Genomic DNA, 18263 nt, shown 5'->3' on the forward strand with positions numbered 1-18263 from the left:
CCATTCTCCTGCCTCAGCCTCCCGAGTAGCTGGGACTACAGGCGCCCGCCACCTCGCCCGGCTAGTTTTTTGTATTTTTTTAGTAGAGACGGGGTTTCACTGTGTTAGCCAGGATGGTCTCGATTTGCTGACCTTGTGATCCGCCCGTCTCGGCCTCCCAAAGTGCTGGGATTACAGGCTTGAGCCACCGCGCCGAGTCAGAACTCACTTCCTAATGGCTTCAGTTAATGTGGAAACTCTGTCTCTAGCTATCTCAGACCCAAATCATAGTCAATACTAATATTATACATTTTCTTCTGCAGTTATTACTTTACAGGGTTACAATTTAAAAGTTTTTCCTGGTCTGACCTAAGGGCTAGCATCTACTTGGGGCTTTCTAGAATGATTCATTATGTCTTACTTTACCTCTGTTTTGAAAATAGCAGTGTAGAAATAGTGGTAACATTATATAAGAATTAGAACCAAAATTCCCAATTAGGTTCTAAAAAAATGTCCTTAAAGATAATAGCAGTATTTTGAAATGAAAAGAGCTTTTAATAATGAAAATACGATTAGAATATAATAGGAGTATTTACTTAAACTTATAAAAATTACACTGTGCATTGTAGAAAATTGAGAAAATGTAGAAATATATAAAGAAAAAAGTAAAAATGTTATTTGTAATTCTATCATTACCAAGTAACCACTATTATTATTTTGGAGTATTTTGAGTGTTTTCTTCTACTGTGTCTATGTGTCTGCATATTTATTATAACTTGGAATTATGTATATTTCATTTACTATTGTATACTGAGCATTTTCTCATCATAGAAATTGTTTCTTCAAAACATGATTTTTAGCAATTGCATACAATTACATAAATTGTACTGCATACGTAGATGGATATAGCATTATTTAATTATTTCTATGTAATTATACATTCAAATTTTAAAATTATTGTTTTTATAAATAATGCTGTAGCAGGAATCCTGTTACATAATTCTTTGCATTAATCTACTTAATTGCATATGAGTCAATCCAAAAAGTGGAATTGCTAGGTGTAAAAGTGTAAATATTTTGATGGTGCCTGATGGATTTGGACAAATTAATTGCTCTCCAGTTAGTCCTACCAGCAGTGGCTAAAGGACCTGTCCCATTGCACTCTTGCCAGTCCCAAGTAATATGTACAAACAGTGACCTCCTACAAAGTCCAGTATGATATTTATATATTTTGATTGGCATTTCTGTTAGTGAGGTTGAACAATTTTTCATGTGTTTATTGGTATTTCTGTTTCTTTTGGGAAAGCCTCAGAAATCTTATTTTCAAATATGAAGTTTATCTGTACTGTACTTAGATACAATTAAGAAAATGATCTCCTTGTCTTTATTTGCACTGTTCTAATTTGGAAAAATATGAACATTTTGACATTCCCATTAGCATAAGAACATCGGTGATTCCTTCTCAGTCTTCTTGATAGGGCTTTTGTCTTCTGCTCATTCTTAAATGTTGGAGTTCCTTGGGCTTCTACCTAAGAGCCTCTTCTCTTCTCACTCTATGTAGTTGTGATCTCAGTGAGCCCCATGGCTTCTGTTTCCATTGCATTCTGTTGGCTCCCAAATCTGCATCTGCCTCCTGGACATTACCTGGAGGTACAGACCACACATCCTACCGCCTTCCAGACATCTTCAGTTGAATGTCCCACAGGAATCTCAAAATCATCATGCCCCAAAGTGAGTTCATCATCTTTACTCACCTCCCGCAAACCTGCCTCTCCATCAGTCTTCCCTCCTCCGAGTGTATAGTGCCATACTCACTCAGATACCCAAGCTAGGGACAGCAGTCAGTCGTCTTTCGGCCTCCCTATCACACCATATAATGGATAGGGTTTCTATCAAGAAGAGCAGAAGACTTTGCTCTTTCTCTTTGGGAACCCATCCTGTGTTTTTATCGTATGGTTTTGGTGTCATTGCATCTTGTGATGAATGCATCTGCCAAGGAGCTCTGCAAATGTTCCAGATGCACTGCATGCTGCCAGCATTTTGAGGCCAAGTCTACCTCTTAAATCTCTGAGACTAGCATTCACACATGAAAACAAGACGGTTACAGAAATCCTACATGCCCGACAGAGGGAAAGGTAGAGTCAACACTGCATCTCTAATCATCTAATTATGCCCAATAATAGGCTTAAAAAAATTTTTTTTAAAGTATCCAGCTGGCTCAATCCTTAAATAAGGAAAAGACTTTTTGAGTAGGAGCTGTCTATCCTGAAAAATGTCTGACCATGAGAAGAAAAGGGAGTGGAAGAAGAAAGGAGGCCAGGGCATGTAAAAAATCCATTTTTTTTTTTTTTTTTTAAAAACAGAGTCTTGCTCTCTCGCCCAGGCTGGAGTACAGTGGCATGATCTTGGCTCACTGCGACCTCCACCTCCTGGGTTCAAGTGATTCTTCTGTCTCAGCCTCCCAAGTTGCTGGGATTACAGGCACGCATTGCCACACCCAGCTAATTTTTTTGTATTTTTAGCAGAGACAGGGTTTGGCCATGTTGGCCAGGCTGGTCTCTAACCCCTGACCTCAGGTTATCCACCCACCTCGGCCTCCCAAAGTGCTGGGATTACAGGGCTAAGCCACCGCGCCCAGCCAAAAAAAAAAAAATCAAAATCAGCTTTTTAAAACTAATGTACAAGGCTAGATGTGGTAGCTCACACCTGTAATCCCAGGAATTTGGGAGGCCAAGGTGGGAAGATTGCTTTAGCCCAGGAGTTCAAGACCAGCTGGGGCAACATACTGAGACCCTGTCTTTAAAAATTAAATTAAATTTAATTGATTTAAAATTAATTTAAAATTAAATTTAATTTTTTAAAGACAGGGTATTTAAAGGCCCTGTCTTTAAAAAAGACTCCGTCTTTAAAAAAAAAATTAGCCAGGCATAGTGACGCATGCCTGTGGTCCCAGCTACTTGGGAGGCTGAGGTGGGAGAATTGCTTGAGTCCAGGAGGTTGAGGCTGATCACGCCACTTCACTCCAGCCTGGACGACAGAGTGAGACCCTGTCTTAAAAACAAAAAGTAGGCTGGGCGTGGTGGCTCACACCTGTAATTGCAGTACTTTGGGAGGCCGAGGTGGGCAGATCACGAGGTCAGGAGTTCGAGACCAGCCTGGTCTACACAGTGAAACCCTGTCTGTAATAAAAATACAAAAATTAGCTGGGCATGGTGGCGGGTGCCTGTAATCCCAGCTACTTGGGATGCTGAGACAGGAGAATTGCTTGAACCTGGGAGGCGGAGGTTGCAGTGAGCAAGATAGCGCCACTGCACTCCAGTCTGGGCAACGGAGCTAGACTCCGTCTCAAACAACAACAACAACAAACCAAACAGTAACAAACACACACTAATGAACTGATAATTCCTATTGTAAATCTCCTTTAAAAGGAAGCATTTTGATGCCAGAATGGAAATTTTAAACCCCCAGGCTGTAGAGAAATATTCACTGCCATGACACATGTTTACAGGCTTTCCATCTGGCAAGTTGGGATCTATTTTTACACACAATTATGATTTTCTTTTAGTGTGTTTCTTCATCTTTTGTGGCTTTCAATGTCTTTTTTTTTTTTTTTTTTGTATTTTCAAAATGAAAATATCTTAGTTTTTTTGCACTATAAAAGTAAAAGATGCTAACTACAAGAAACAAGGATTATTCAATGAATAATCTTTCCCATGCTTGCAGGCATATATACATTTTTTTAAAAAAATAAAAATAGGGTTGAATTATTCCTGATGATGTTTTCTAACCTGCTTGTTGAGCAAACTCATCACTGTGGGAATTACTCGCTTTTGCACATCATCTTTCGCCAATGGCAGATGTGGCCTTGATCCATTCAGCAATAATTTGCCAAACAGTTGTATGGTCAGTGTTATTATATAAACAATGTATCACAATCACAATGTTTGGAATTGAGAGTGTCCTGAAGAGTCCAGGGCATGTGGTGATCTTGTGGACTCCTATGCTCAATATTGTAATGGTTGCTATTCCTTCTGCTGTGTAGGGGTGCGTGTGTGTGTCTGTAAGATGTGCTGCAAGCCCCCTTGTACTCTTAGGGCACCTGGAGCCCTGCTACTTCCTCCCAAAGTGTCTGATCCCTCCTGCTGATCCTTGGCTGTTCCACTCTGAGTGACTGCGCACTTCTCAGTATTTCTGGGCTCCAGTGTTGCTGATTCCCCCATTGGTCACTTAGGAAGTTTTGTGACCTCCATCTACTGTTGAGTCTTTGCATAGTTATCTGTGGTCCTTTACTGTTTCCAGAATATTTATGATTGTTTTTCTCCAACCCTACATACCAAGTCATGATCCCAGCATCTGCTTTACCACATCTGCTATTCTTAGGGTATCCATGACAAGGCTTCTACCAGGGTTTTGATTTTAGAGCATTTAATGTGTCATGCTCTTAGGGAACATTTTCAAACTCTGGCCTCTGTGTCAACTTTTTCCCCCTTGGAAGTACAGAGGGTTGGCTCATTTGCTGTTCCATTTTCTGCCAGGACCTTTGACCAATACTTGGTTTTTCTTTCCTGAAATTTTCTAGAAGGGAATGGAATATCTTTGTATAGCTTCCCCCTCTTCTGGTGGCAGATTGAGCATACGGCCCTTTGAAGTTTCATAAGGAGCTAACATGAATGAATGTCAACCATGTGCCAGGCCTTAGCTAGGGCTCTTTATTTATCTTATTTAACCCTTAGCGCTATTCTGAGTGGAAGATGGCATTATCTCTATTCTGCATTTGAGGAACCTGAGGCTTCGAAAGTTGCTTTGCCCAAGATCATAGTACTACTACGTAGTCAGGGTTCAAACCCAAGTCTTCCTGGCTCCCAAACACTTGGATTCTTTTTAAAATTGCAAATAATGGAATAGTCTCATTTCCCCACCCCAAAAGAAGGCTTTCAACCCTGCACTGCTGCCCTTGTAGGGCTCTGGCCCTCTTGTTCTCTGCGTAGAGTGTTTCTTCAGTGCTGGTTACCTTTCTGGTGCCTGAGACATGCTGCTTCTCTGGAGCATCTGTGACCCCAGGATGATCATGCTTCCCTCCAAGTGGCCCCCCACTCTCTACTGCTTCCCCTGGTGTGCATGAGCCCTGTGGTTCTGGCTGAGCTTTCATGCACCCGCTTCCAGCACATCAGCCTGTCTTGCTTCTCTAGCCTCTCTGACTTGACCTTCTCAGTTGCCTTTGGTAGCTCTCCCCTTAAATGGGAGTGTTCCCCAGGGCTCTCATCTGGCTTTACCGTTTTCCCTGGCTATGACTTTCATGTCATGACTTAAGCATGAAGTGTGATGACTCCCAAGTTGCTGTCTTTGGCCCTGTTTCCCAGGCCTTTCCCTTAATTGCTTTCCAGGATCTCTGACTAATATCCTGAAGGCACTTCAGCCTTAGGATGTCCAACGAGTGGACTCATTTCCTCTCCAGCTGCCTCTTTTATGGGCCTTGTTCTATCATTTGCTGTCTTGGTTAATAATGTCACCACCAACTATCATCAGTCTTATAAGCTAGAAACCTTGAGAAACATTGGTTTACTCCATTCTGTCTCATCTCATATTCAGTTGATGAATTTCAAATCCTGTTAATGGATTCTACCTCAGAAATACCTTCCAAATCCAGCCCCTTTATTTCCTCTGCCTCTGCCTTACTTTGGGCCTTTCACTCTTGCCTGGACTGTATGAATAGCCTTTTAAGTAGCATTATCTTTTTTAAAAACAAAACTGTTTATATCACTTTCCTCCTAAAAAAGTCTCTGCAGTTTTACGCTTACCTGCAGGGTAAAGTGCATATCTGCTGGCATGGCAGAGCAGACTAACCACAGAGTGCCCATCCCCACACCTCCAGCTTCTTCTCTGCTTACTGGCCCTGCCTAGCAGCCCCTCTGCCCCCACATGGCTGAGCATGGCTCCCCTCTTCGCTGCTTGCTTGTCTTCCTCCCTGAAGTCCTCCTTCCATCTGGCAAATTTCTTATTCCCATACCCAGCTCACATGTTGCCTCTGAGATGCTGTTCCCTCAGGTAGATATAGCTGGGTCCCCCATGTGTGTTAGTCTGTGCCTCCCGGAATCTGATTACACACTTGTCTTCCTGACTCACATGGGGGTTCTTGGGTCCAGGGATTTACTTAGCACCCGGCACAGTTCCTTGTACGTAGTAGCTGGTGAAGGCATACCACCTTGTTCTCTCCAGAGTGCCTCTGATACTCAGCACACCCCCAGGGTATTCATGACTTGGTACTACTCTCTGATTCATTTTCCTCCTACTCGTGTCAGACCCCTTGGTGGTGGTACTCAGAGTGGCTACAGTTCTCTCCCATTCAACCCACAGAGCTGAACCCCCCTTCCTTCCCAGAGTGTCCGTGATTTGTCTCTTGCTCAATCCCTACTATCCCTGGAGCAAGCACCTTTGCCCCTCCACTATACTAGGAGGGAGGACCTGATTCCTTGTTGCCTTTCCTGGCTGCCTGTGAAATCTCCACTCATCTCCTAGCCCAGTATCTCTCAAAGTGAGGTCCTGAATCACCTGCATCCGATTACTCTGATTGCTTCTTCGAAATGCAGGTTCTTGAGCCAACCCCAGCTCTACTGAATGAGAATTGCTGGCCCAGGTATCTGCATTTAAATCACTTCCCCAAGTGAGTCTAGTATTCTCTAAAATTGTGACTTGTTCTAAAGCAGTGTATGCCCACTAATGTTCAGAAAGAACATTCTTTCCCTGAGACATTTACCAGAGTGGGACAACTTAAATAAGATGGGGACCTGTTACGAAGCAGATGCCCCTTTTGGAGAGTCACAGTACAGTTAGCACATTACAGGGTTACTGAAACAGCAACAAAAAAGCCCAAGAGAAACAAACTTGATTTTTATGAGGGACGCCTTTATTCTCATACACATGGACATTTCCGCACAGTATTTTCTTAATGCTGGTTTCCCTGACTGCCCTGGAGCAGTTTATGTCTAGATTTCCTTAATTGCGATAATGCCTTTGATGTGCTCAGCAGTGTCTGGCACTCATGGGTGCTTAGTCCCTGAGAGTCGCTGCCCTGCTTTATGCCCTACTCTGCCTGTGACGTCTGTTGCTTCCCTCAGTGGGTCACTGATATCCCATCTCCTCCCTGTCGCCCTGCAGGGGGGGTCCTCTATGCTGCCACTGTGAAAAACTACCTGGGGACGGAGCCGATTATCACCCGAGCAGTGGGTCGTGCCGAGGACTGGATTCGGACAGACACTTTGCCGTCCTGGCTGAATGGTGGGGAGAGGGAGAGGGGTCCTCTGGGGGGACCAATGGGGTGGAGTCTGGGAAGTCCCAGGTTGTGTCTGTGAGGATCTGAGGCCACTGGTATTCCCAGCCCCAGCCTTTGTCGCAGCCGTGGCCTTGAGCCCAGCCGAATGGGGGGATGAAGATGGAGACGACGAAATCTACTTCTTCTTTACGGAGACTTCCCGAGCATTTGACTCATACGAGCGCATTAAAGTCCCACGGGTGGCCCGTGTGTGTGCGGTGAGACCCCATTCCAACTGTCTGTTTGTCGTCTCCTGGTCTGTCTGTCCCCCTGTCTTATCTTTTCCTCTTTGGGTCTCTGTCTTTAAATCTCTCCTGTGTCTCCTATTTTCTCTGCCTTGACTTCTCTTCTGGGAGCTTGAGGAATGTGAGAGAGAGGCTTTGGCCTCTTTGACACCCACAATTACCCTTCTGACACACTGTCTACAGGAGGTGGACTAGTGTAGAGGTTAAAGGGAGGAACTGGTAACAGACCAGGGTTCAAGTCCCTGCTCCACCCACCACTTAACTGCCTTTGCAACTCTGTCCAGGTTCTTTAGTGTCTTTGAAACTTGTCTATAAAAAGAGGATAATAATGATGCCTGTCTGTGAGGGCTGTTTGAGTATTAAATGAGGTAACTTACGTAAAACACATAATGTAGTACTTTATAAGTGCACAGTTAACTTAGTCACTGTCATTGTTATTGTGACCCCTTCACCCCCGTATCTCATTATCCCTGCAGCTACTCTGTGTGGCTCCCTGTCCTTGCATTTGTATACATCTGTCTCCGCATCTGTCTATGTCTGCCCTGAAGTCAGAAGGAAACTTAAATTGGTTTCCATGCTCCTTGCCCAATGATGGTCATCTAAAGAGAATCTCCCATGTGTTCGTCACCCTAGGGGGACCTCGGGGGCCGGAAGACCCTCCAGCAGAGATGGACGACGTTTTTGAAAGCTGACCTGCTCTGTCCAGGGCCTGAGCATGGCCGGGCCTCCAGTGTCCTGCAGGATGTTGCTGTGCTTCGACCTGAGCTTGGGGCAGGGACTCCCATCTTTTATGGCATCTTTTCTTCCCAGTGGTGAGGGGTCTTGGTGTGGAGGAGAGTTCCAGGGTGGGAGATATGTGGGGTTGGCACAATGTCAGTGTTGTCTCTTCCAGAGGGGGCAGGCTCTCCCGCCTTTGGCTGCATGGCTCGCTGTGTGTTTCTCGGGGGTTATCTCATTTGACAAGGGATAAGTTGCTGTCCCCCAGACCCCTCCAGATATCCAGCTCCAACCTGTGAATTCCAGGGAGGGGGCTGCCATTTCTGCTGTCTGTGCCTTCCGACCACAAGACATTCGGACAGTGCTGAACGGTCCCTTCAGAGAACTAAAACATGACTGCAACAGAGGACTGCCTGTCATGGACAATGATGTGCCCCAGCCCAGACCTGGAGAGGTGAGGGGGCAGATCTTCATTCTAGGCCTGAAGTAGAGAGCTGCTATTAAGGCAAGAGCCCCACCAAGCATCACTGGCATGTCCTGTTCCTGGGAAACTTTGTCACCAGCCCTGTATTTCCTCTAGTGCATCACCAACAACATGAAGCTCCGGCACTTTGGCTCATCTCTCTCCCTGCCTGACCGCGTACTCACCTTCATCCGGGACCACCCACTCATGGACAGGCCAGTGTTTCCAGCTGATGGCCACCCCCTGCTGGTCACTACAGATACAGCCTATCTCAGAGTCGTGGCCCACAGGGTGACCAGCCTCTCAGGGAAAGAGTATGATGTGCTCTACCTGGGGACAGGTATATTTAGTGGTCAAGCAGGTTGCCTACCTAGTGCATACACATTCTCGTCACAGAGAGAGTACAGTAATACATATATGTCTGAGTCCCAGGCACAGGGGCAATTATGTCATTATTATTGTTCCTTTCCTGTCCCCTAGAGGATGGACACCTCCATCGAGCAGTGCGGATCGGAGCTCAGCTCAGCGTTCTTGAAGATCTGGCCTTATTCCCAGAGCCACAGCCAGTTGAGAACATGAAATTGTACCACGTGAGTTGTAGATTTTGGAGAATCTATTGGGGAGACATCTGAGTCCAAAGCCAGTTTGTGACCCTGAGGTCTGGGAGATCCAGTGTATTCCCCTTCCCCACTCCCTTTTTGTAGAGCTGGCTCCTGGTTGGCTCCCGTACTGAGGTAACACAAGTGAATACAACCAACTGTGGCCGTCTCCAGAGCTGCTCAGAATGCATCCTGGCCCAGGACCCAGTCTGTGCCTGGAGTTTCCGACTGGATGAGTGTGTGGCCCACGCTGGGGAGCACCGAGGGTGAGTGTAGCTGCCTGGATTTCTTGCTTACTGTGCCAGGGCTCTATCCCATCCATATGTCTATGTTTCTCATCTGTTAATGCTGCCCTGCCAGAGGCTGTTTTCTTTTTCTGTCTGTTAGTGTCTACATCACTCGTGTGTCCTTCTGTCGGTCCATACTAACTCATCTGTTTGTCCATCTAGTGCCACCTCATCAATGTCCTTGCCTCTCTGCTGGTCCTGCCTTGACCTGACAGTGTGCTATCTCTAGTGGACGCTTCTTAGTTTTCATCTTACAAGAGCTCTTGGAAGTGTTTTCACAGTTGTCCACTCCCTCTTTCCTTGAAATACTTTACTCTTGCTCTCTATGACTCTGCATTCTTTAGTCTCCTTTACTTTCCCATCCAACTACTGAATGTTGATATTCCTCAGGGTTCAGTCCTGCACCCATTCTCTTTACACTTTCATGCTCTCTCTAGGCAGTTTTATTCTCATTACTTTCAATACCATCTGACTGCTAATGACAACCACAAATATATCTAGTTGAACTGTGGAACTCCCCATCCAACTGTCTACTTGATATTCCCTTTGGATGCTTCATAAGCAACTCAAATTTAGCAAATCGAAGTGTGCGGTGTTGTTTCTTCTTTCTCTCACATGCCTCTCCTCTGGTTTTCCTCATTCCAGTAAAGGGACCTCCATGCATCCAATTGCTCAAGCCAGCAATTGCCCACATTGTATTATGATTTTTACTGATTCTAGCCCCCAAACGTCCTTAGTCCACCCTCTTCTCTCCACCTCTACTGCTACCACTCTAGTCCAAGCCATCATCGCTTCTTAACTGGACTACTCTAATAATCTAATTGGTCTTCTTTTGACCATTTTGGGCTCCTACCATCCATTTTCCACTTAGCAGCTTAAAAGCATATGTCACATTGAAGCAAATCCCTGACATCATATCATATTCATCTTAAATATTTCAATATGTATCTCTACTAGATAAGGACTTTTTTTTTTTTTTTTAAGATGGAGTCTCACTGTGTCGCCCAGGCTGGAGTGCAGTGACGCCATCTTGGCTCACCACAACCTCTGCCTCCCTTATTGAAGCGATTCTCCTGCTTCAGCCTCCCGAATAGCTGGGATTACAGGTGCCCACCACCACGCCCAGCTAATTTTTGTATTTTTAGTAGAGATGAGGTTTCACTGTATTGGCCAGCCTGGTCTGGAACTCCTGACCTCAAGCAATCCACTCGCCTTGGCCTCCCAAAGTGCTGGGATTACAGGTGTGAGCCACTCCGCCTAGCCCAGGACTCTTAAAAACATCTTATTGTGGGAAAGTTCAGTCATATCCAAAAGTAGAGAGAATTGTGTAATGAATTTCCATACATCCATCCCTCAGCTTCAACAACCATCAGCTCCTGGTCAATCTTGTCTCTTCAGTACGTTTACTCATTACCAACCATTTTGAAGCAAATCCTGAACATCATTTCACTTCATCCATAAATCTTTCTGTCTGTATCTCTAACATACAAGGGTTTAAAAAAAACCATATTACCATTATCATACCAAAAACTTACTTTCTTAATGTCATCAAATATCCAGTCAATGTTCTGATTTCTTCAATTGCATATATTTAAGAAATAGTTTATGTCAGTATCCAAATAATGCTTATTAATTGTAATTGGTTGATATGTTTAAGTGTCTTTTAATCATTGAGATCTTCCAGCGAAGTATTTTTAATCACTTGATTCGGAAGTGTTTTTGCAAACTGACCTTGAGATTTCCTATTTTGAAGTCCAGTTAATTTATAGCATATTTGTATACTGCAGAACCTCAAGTATATACAGAACCCCAGAATATTACAGAACCCCATGGCTACACATTCTTTAGAGGTAAAAGTATTTGTCTTTTGGAATAAAACAGATTAATTCACACATGTCAAAACAGTGAAATGTTTAAAATGATAACTGATCTGTAGGGCTAGATATGAAAGAAAAAACTGACATATAATTAGAATAGTCATAACATTTAATTTTGTTTTTCTGATATTTGTCTTGAATTATAAGTGTAAAATCTTATGCCATCTCTTGATCAGATTCTTGACTTTTTGCCAGTTGGGGATACAAAGTAATTCTTGGATGACAGGCTTGGCCAGCTTTGCATTTTTGGTTAAGAACTTTAACCTGGTCTTTTAGTTTTCTGGGGAGAATTTTAAACATCTAAGACAAAAGCAAGGGCTTTTTTCTGTCCTTTATTGTTTTAATTTCCATTAAAATAAGAATTCACTGGTCTTAGATATCCTCTATACTTGAGCTTCAAGGATTCCCTTAAGGTATACGTGAGTAGGGGGAGGGGGGAGAGTGTGGGGTGTGTGTTTATGCCAGTGTTCTGGGTTGTTTTTGTGTACATTTCCCATACCTCAGTTCATCCAAGGGAGAAGAACATAGACTGTGAAGTTCCTGTGGCAACAGCTGTACATGTGGTCTTCCTATGTTCCTCACTCTCAGCTAGACTAATCAACCTTGGTTTTACCCAAGAAACTTCCATCTATTCATATCATTTCAGGGACCTCAATTCATATTGAAGGATTTCCTACTCAGATGAGTCTGTGTTTGATTGAGGCTTTGTGTGTTCAGACCTTTTACCTGGCCTTCACTGACAACCCTAGTAGGGGTATCATTGACTTCCCGGCCTCTGGGAGTGGTGCCAGGGAGTTCAGCAGTGAGCAGTCCATCTTGCTATCCTCCATCAGATATAGTCCACCCAAATCCTGGAAGTACCAGGACTGTGCTATTTGAAACAGATCCATTCAAATAACACATAGGCCAGTATATATCAACCAGTATTGAAGAGTTCCTTTGTAGAGACAAGCAGCTTTTAGGAAACAAAAAATCACCTCACTGACCCTAAAGGAATTTTGATTAGCTTCTACAGAAAAGGAGTTTGCTCTTTCTCTTAAATAAGAGAAAAAAAATCCCTATAGTTTTTATCCTTTTTTTTTCCCTGGAGAAATCTTGTGGTTGTGGAGAACCAAGTTCATTTCTTAGAAGATTCTGTTTCTTTTAAAGCACCCCCACTAAACATCTTTCCAACAGACCTAGTGCAAATTTAGCTATCCATGGTCTGCTAGAAAGATGCATGCATGAAATGTCATGAGTAATATTAAGAGGTGTTGGGGAAAAATTTGGTGATGAGGAGAAACTTGACTGATAATTTCAGGAGTGATTTCTGGGATGATGGGAGATGTATTGAATGAGGGAGTCTTCAGTAATACTGAGGAGGGTTGAAGGGAATGTTGACACTGGATTTACCAAGCATTCTCTTCTTTATAGGTTGGTCCAAGACATAGAGTCAGCAGATGTCTCCTCTTTGTGTCCCAAAGAGCCTGGAGGTCTGTGTGGTCTGTATGGCTTAGGGAAACGTGGGTGGAGTGGATGGAAAGGGGTTAGAGAGTTGTTCGTTTTGGAACCATTCAAACCTTGGATCTTGGAAGATGTGGCAGCCAGGTACCTTGGGCCTTAGCCTCTTTGGGAATTCCCTTTTTAGCTTAATCTCCATAGCCCCTTCAAATGATTGACATCACCCCACACTTTTCTTCATCACACCTCCAGCCTTTAGCCTCACCTCCTTTTGTGCCTTTGCTGTCTCTCGCAGAACGTCCAGTAGTGTTTGAAGTTCCCGTGGCTACAGCTGCGCATGTGGTCTTGCCGTGTTCTCCAAGCTCAGCATGGGCATCCTGTGTGTGGCACCAGCCAAGTGGAGTGACTGTACTCACCCCCCGGCGGGATGGACTGGAGGTGGTGGTGACCCCAGGGGCCATGGGCGCTTATGCCTGTGAATGTCAGGAGGGTGGGGCAGCCCGTGTGGTAGCAGCTTACAGCTTGGTGTGGGGCAGCCAGCGAGATGCCCCGAGCCGGGCCCACACAGTGGGGGCGGGACTGGCTGGCTTCTTCCTGGGAGTTCTCGCAGCATCCCTAACTCTCCTTCTGATTGGTCGGCGTCAGCAGCGACGGCGACAGAGGGAACTTCTGGCTAGAGATAAGGTGGGCTTGGACCTGGGGGCTCCACCTTCTGGGACCACAAGCTACAGCCAAGACCCTCCCTCCCCCTCTCCTGAAGATGAGCGGTTGCCCCTGGCCCTGGCCAAGAGGGGCAGTGGCTTTGGTGGATTCTCTCCACCCTTCCTGCTTGATCCTTGCCCAAGCCCAGCCCACATTCGGCTAACTGGGGCTCCTCTAGCCACATGTGATGAAACATCCATCTAGAGCTGGGCAAATGACCACTAGTGTATAAGTGATCACTGGAATGGAGGGACCACTGAGATGCTGGGGGTCACTAGGCCTGGAAGACCATCCCAGCCTCTGAGTTCTCTTTGAGTATGAGTGATTACTTGGACTTTAGTGTCTGTTCTCTCTGAGTCTGGATGGGCTTGGCCTGATTCAGACCTTTGCCTGATTCCCGATTGCCATGAGAGATCAGAACTGCTTTCTGCAGCAGCCAGGGCTTCTGCCCAACATCTGAACCCCTGTGACCCTTCATCCCTGGCCCCCTATCTTGGGCCCATTAGTTTTGGGGATGGGGCACAAGGCATAGCTATGACTTTGCTTTCTGGTTGGAGCCTGGCCAGAAGGAAGAGCCCTGGAGGTGGTTGGGGGCGAATGTGCACTGAGTCCTTGGGGTGGTTCTGCTTATTCTTCAAGTTTATCTGAATCTCTGTGGGGAGTGCATGATCCCCATGTTGTGACATGAAGTCTCTGCCCTGAGATCTTCCCCATCTCAGTTTTCCTCCCATGAATGAGTGCGTGTAAATACATGGTGTTCATAGGAGACCTGGCCACATGTGCATGAATGACTGGGCTGATGCTTAGGAATATTTATGAGGGATGGGGAGGGAGAAGATTGGAATGGGGGTATTGCCTGCACAACTTTAGACCCTGTAGCCATAGAGGGAATGGCTTTCCTTTCTAAAAGGAACTGAAACACTGCCCATCTCCCCATTGCCCCACAACCTTATTCTAAATTTGAGTAGAGAAAAGCTCCTAAAGTGACTTTCCCAGTGGGAAGGGCAGCAGTACACATGACCTCATCTTTTTCTTTGTTTTTGCCCTTTGGCTGCCACCACTGCCATGTCACAGCTGCTTTCTCTGGCTAGAGTGTAGGCTGTACCCCACTTCCTTGGCTCCCATTGAAAATTAACAGCATTCTGATGATTAGGGAACAACAGAAGGGGAATGGTCATAGATACACAAGCAGTATAAAGATAGGTTCACAATCAGTGACTTTACTCAGGGTAACACCCTTGCCCTAAAGCAGGAGTCCCCCCTACCTGGGGTCCATGGACTCCCTGAAATTGTATGCAAAATATTGTTTGTACATGTGGGTCTGTATGTCTCTGTGGGGGAGGTTTTATGGCTTTTGTCAGATTTTCAAGGCCTTAACTAAGTTAAAGGACCACTGCCCTGAGGTCACTGCACTAAGATCAAGCTAGGATGGCGTCACTCTGTGGCAGCTCTCCCTGGCCTTGCCCTGCCTGGGACAGGGTGATTGCTGGAATGGAGTTACCACTGAGATGCCAGAGGTTGCTGGGTCTGGAAGACTTGTTGCCTTTCAGTTCTCTTTGAGTCTGACTGACTGTGGCCAGTCCCTGAACTGGTAGTTGCTGGAGGCCTTCTTGTTTCTCCAGTCCCTGGAAGCTGAGCTCTGTGTTTATTTGATGACATTGTCAACTCTCACCAAACTTCAAGACCTCTTCCTGCTTGACCACTCGCACATGCTCTAGGCTTCTCCTGCTCAGTACTGGTCTTGGCCTGTGAATGTGCCTCGTTCATCCCTGGTGCTTGAGCCCCTCAAGCTCCAGTCAGTGATCCAGTCCTGCCCCTTTGAAGTTTTCTCCTCTGCTTTCCTTGGCAGCAGCCTGTGAACTACTCAAAAGAGTCCCCTTGGGTTTGGAATTATCAGTGGCTTTGCCATTAATAAATGTGTGATCTTCGGCAAGTAACCTAACCTAGGGACATCAGTTTACTCATCTGTGAAGTGGGGATAATAAAAACCTACCTCAGGGTTGCTACAAGGATTACATGAGAAAATATGTCAACAATAAAGACCTGTCTGTACCAATATATGTTGTTATTGCAGAAATGGGCTTATTCATAATCATGTAGCTTAACTATATGATAACCATGACACACGCAATCACATTAAGCCTCACTCAGTAAAAGGACAGTCATTACTTCACAGATGTCCTGTTCTGGGTCACCTCTGTACAGCTCATAGCTTCTGGTTTCTAGGTTTTGGGAGGCAGATCTATGATTTTTATAATCCTCAGCTCTGTCTCACCTTAGTGGCCTGAGATCCCTTTGTATAGAATGGAGGAAGGCTGTGCGTTCTTTGGTTTACCCTCAGCCTATCTTTCAACCCCACTCACTTGAGGTTATGGCGTAGTTCCTCTTTGGGGGAGGAAGGAAGGTGGGGAGATGTCAAAGGGGACTGGGCTTCCTGTGGGGAGTGGGAGAGAAGAGTTTTTCAAGGAGGAGAGAGACCAGGGCTCTTATACTCTGAGCCACTATCTCCCTGCCCTAATCACCTAGGGCCAGGCACCAGACAACTAGGGATGGCCTCTACTCCAAAGCCTGCTGAAATTACTCAAACTAGCCAGTCCTAAGTCTGCCTACCCTGCCTCACTCATTCCTTACAATGGAAACCACAATAAGCACTCCTGCCCACGATTCCCTGCTCCCTCTGCATCCTGAGTGACCCTGGTGCTTCTCCATGTGGCCCCTGCATAGTGTGCTTTGCCTCCTGTTTCTGGGGACCTATGAGTATAAACTTCCTCGATGACAGTCATTTCTGTGTCTGTGTGTCTTCTTATACCTTATTAAAGCAAACCTGGGTACATTTTTAAAACAGCAGGGATTCTCTGAAGATTAATGATTGAGAAGGCTGATTGGATCTGTCTACAGGGAGGCTGAGGCCTCAGGCCTTCATTAGGCACGTTGCATGTCTGTCAAGTAAGGGCCACTAATCCCCTCACATGGGTTCATCTGAACTCTCTGCCAGCCCAAAACACGAGGACTTGCCACCCATCCTTAGCACTCTCAAGACACACTTAAGTGTGTTTGATACGTAAGCTCCAATTCCTTCCTCCATAAGAAGTGAGAAGGCAGAAGTGGCCTTCCCTGAGGTGAGGATGGGGATGGGTGTTTTTTCTTTGAGTGATGTAGACCTATGCCCTGCTTCCATGCCACTTCCTCAGATGTGACAGACCTCTGCTGGGATGGAATATGTGTTTGCTGGAGACAGCTGTGGCATAGAGGATTGTGAGAAAGGGTCCCCATGCTTGGTGTGGAAGGAGGGAGCTGCTCACCCTCTGTATGGACTTGGATGAGGAGCTTCTCAGCAGCAGTCATAAAAACTGGAGGATCTTCTGCCCTTTGATGGGAGCCACATGAGCCCCCTGGATTCATGTGGAATTCTAGGGAGAGGGATGACCACCCTCCAGATGGCTGAGATCAAATATCTCGTCAGATGACTGGACACTTAGAATTGGGTTAATTTGATTAAATAAACAGAAATAAAATAGGTTTTTGTACCTATAAGTTTGTGGAGAAAAATTCCTGCCCACTATACTAATATCAGCATTTCTAAAATGATCTGTCTGGAGCATATGTGTGATGAACCTACCTACAGATTGAGCAGAATAGCTGTAGATAGGGTGGAGTTGAGTGAGCACCAAGTGCCCAAAATGAAGAAAGAGGACCTCCCTCCAACCTTTTGTAGGAACCATCCTCCTAATGCAACTTCTCCCCACAGATATCCACCAAATTAACTTTTTTTTTTTTTAACCAGACTCAAAGTCTATGATTTCATCATAACAATATAGGTCATCATAGATTGAGATTACCTTGTAATTCCTAGGTAAATGTCCTTGGAAAAAAGGAATAGGAACCTACGGGATTCCAGTCAACAAAATAAGGTGTCCACATGCTACCTTACAGTTGTCATTTGGATCTTTGCTAGATAAGGTCTTATTCTACTTTGGGTATTTATTGTGTTACTAGCCAGGGCAGGCTTTGCTATGATGCAATAACAACCCCACACTCTCAGTGGCTTAAAACATTTGTTACTCATGCCGTATGTCTATCCTTGGTAGTCACTCAGGAACCAAGGCTCAGGGAGGTTCCATCTTGACACAAGCTTCCATGATTGTAGAAAAAGGAAAAGGGAACTTGGCTAGCCATAGGTAGGCACCTAAAGTTTTTGTCTAGAAGTAACATGCATGATCACATTTCAATGAACAAAGCAAGCCATGTGACTATGCAAGTTCAAGCAGATGGAAAAGGGCTATGATAGCCTTGTGCTAAGACCACAGTACTAAGCATTTGTGCCTGAAGTACGGCCACAGGGCCAGCGAGGTGGTTCACATTTGTAATCCCAGCACTTTGGGAGGCCAAGGCAAGCAGCTCACTTGAGCCCAGGAGTTCCAGAGCAGCCAGGGCAAAATGACGGAATCCTGTCTCTGAAAAAAATACAAAAGTTAGCTTGGGATGGTGGTGCATGCCTCTACTCCCAGATACTTTAGGAGGCTGAGGCGAGAGGATGGATTAAGCCTGTGAGCCTGGGAGGTGGAGGCTGAAGTGAGCCATGATCGTGCCACTGCACTCCAGCATGGGTGACAGAGCGAGAACTTGTCTCAAACAAAACAAAACA

General features: G+C 45.3%; 1 protein-coding gene across 2 annotated transcripts in view; it reads left to right on the forward strand.

Annotated features, from left to right (window-relative positions):
* Positions 1-15676, forward strand: part of SEMA4F (ssemaphorin 4F) — a 27969-nt gene extending 12293 nt beyond the window's left edge. For both annotated transcript variants that reach the window (XM_017875271.1, XM_017875272.1), the window contains 9 exons: positions 7135-7254; positions 7355-7506; positions 8167-8345; positions 8557-8704; positions 8831-9053; positions 9194-9303; positions 9418-9578; positions 12890-12948; positions 13212-15676. In XM_017875271.1, the coding sequence (XP_017730760.1) occupies positions 7135-7254; positions 7355-7506; positions 8167-8345; positions 8557-8704; positions 8831-9053; positions 9194-9303; positions 9418-9578; positions 12890-12948; positions 13212-13822 (1763 nt within the window). In that variant the 3' untranslated portion in view covers positions 13823-15676. The remainder of the gene's footprint in view (positions 1-7134; positions 7255-7354; positions 7507-8166; positions 8346-8556; positions 8705-8830; positions 9054-9193; positions 9304-9417; positions 9579-12889; positions 12949-13211) is intronic.
* Positions 15677-18263: the final 2587 nt, after the last annotated feature.

The sequence above is a fragment of the Rhinopithecus bieti genome, unplaced genomic scaffold, assembly GCF_001698545.2.
Source record: "Rhinopithecus bieti isolate Rb0 unplaced genomic scaffold, ASM169854v2 scaffold_9978, whole genome shotgun sequence".
Lineage (NCBI taxonomy): Eukaryota > Metazoa > Chordata > Mammalia > Primates > Cercopithecidae > Rhinopithecus > Rhinopithecus bieti.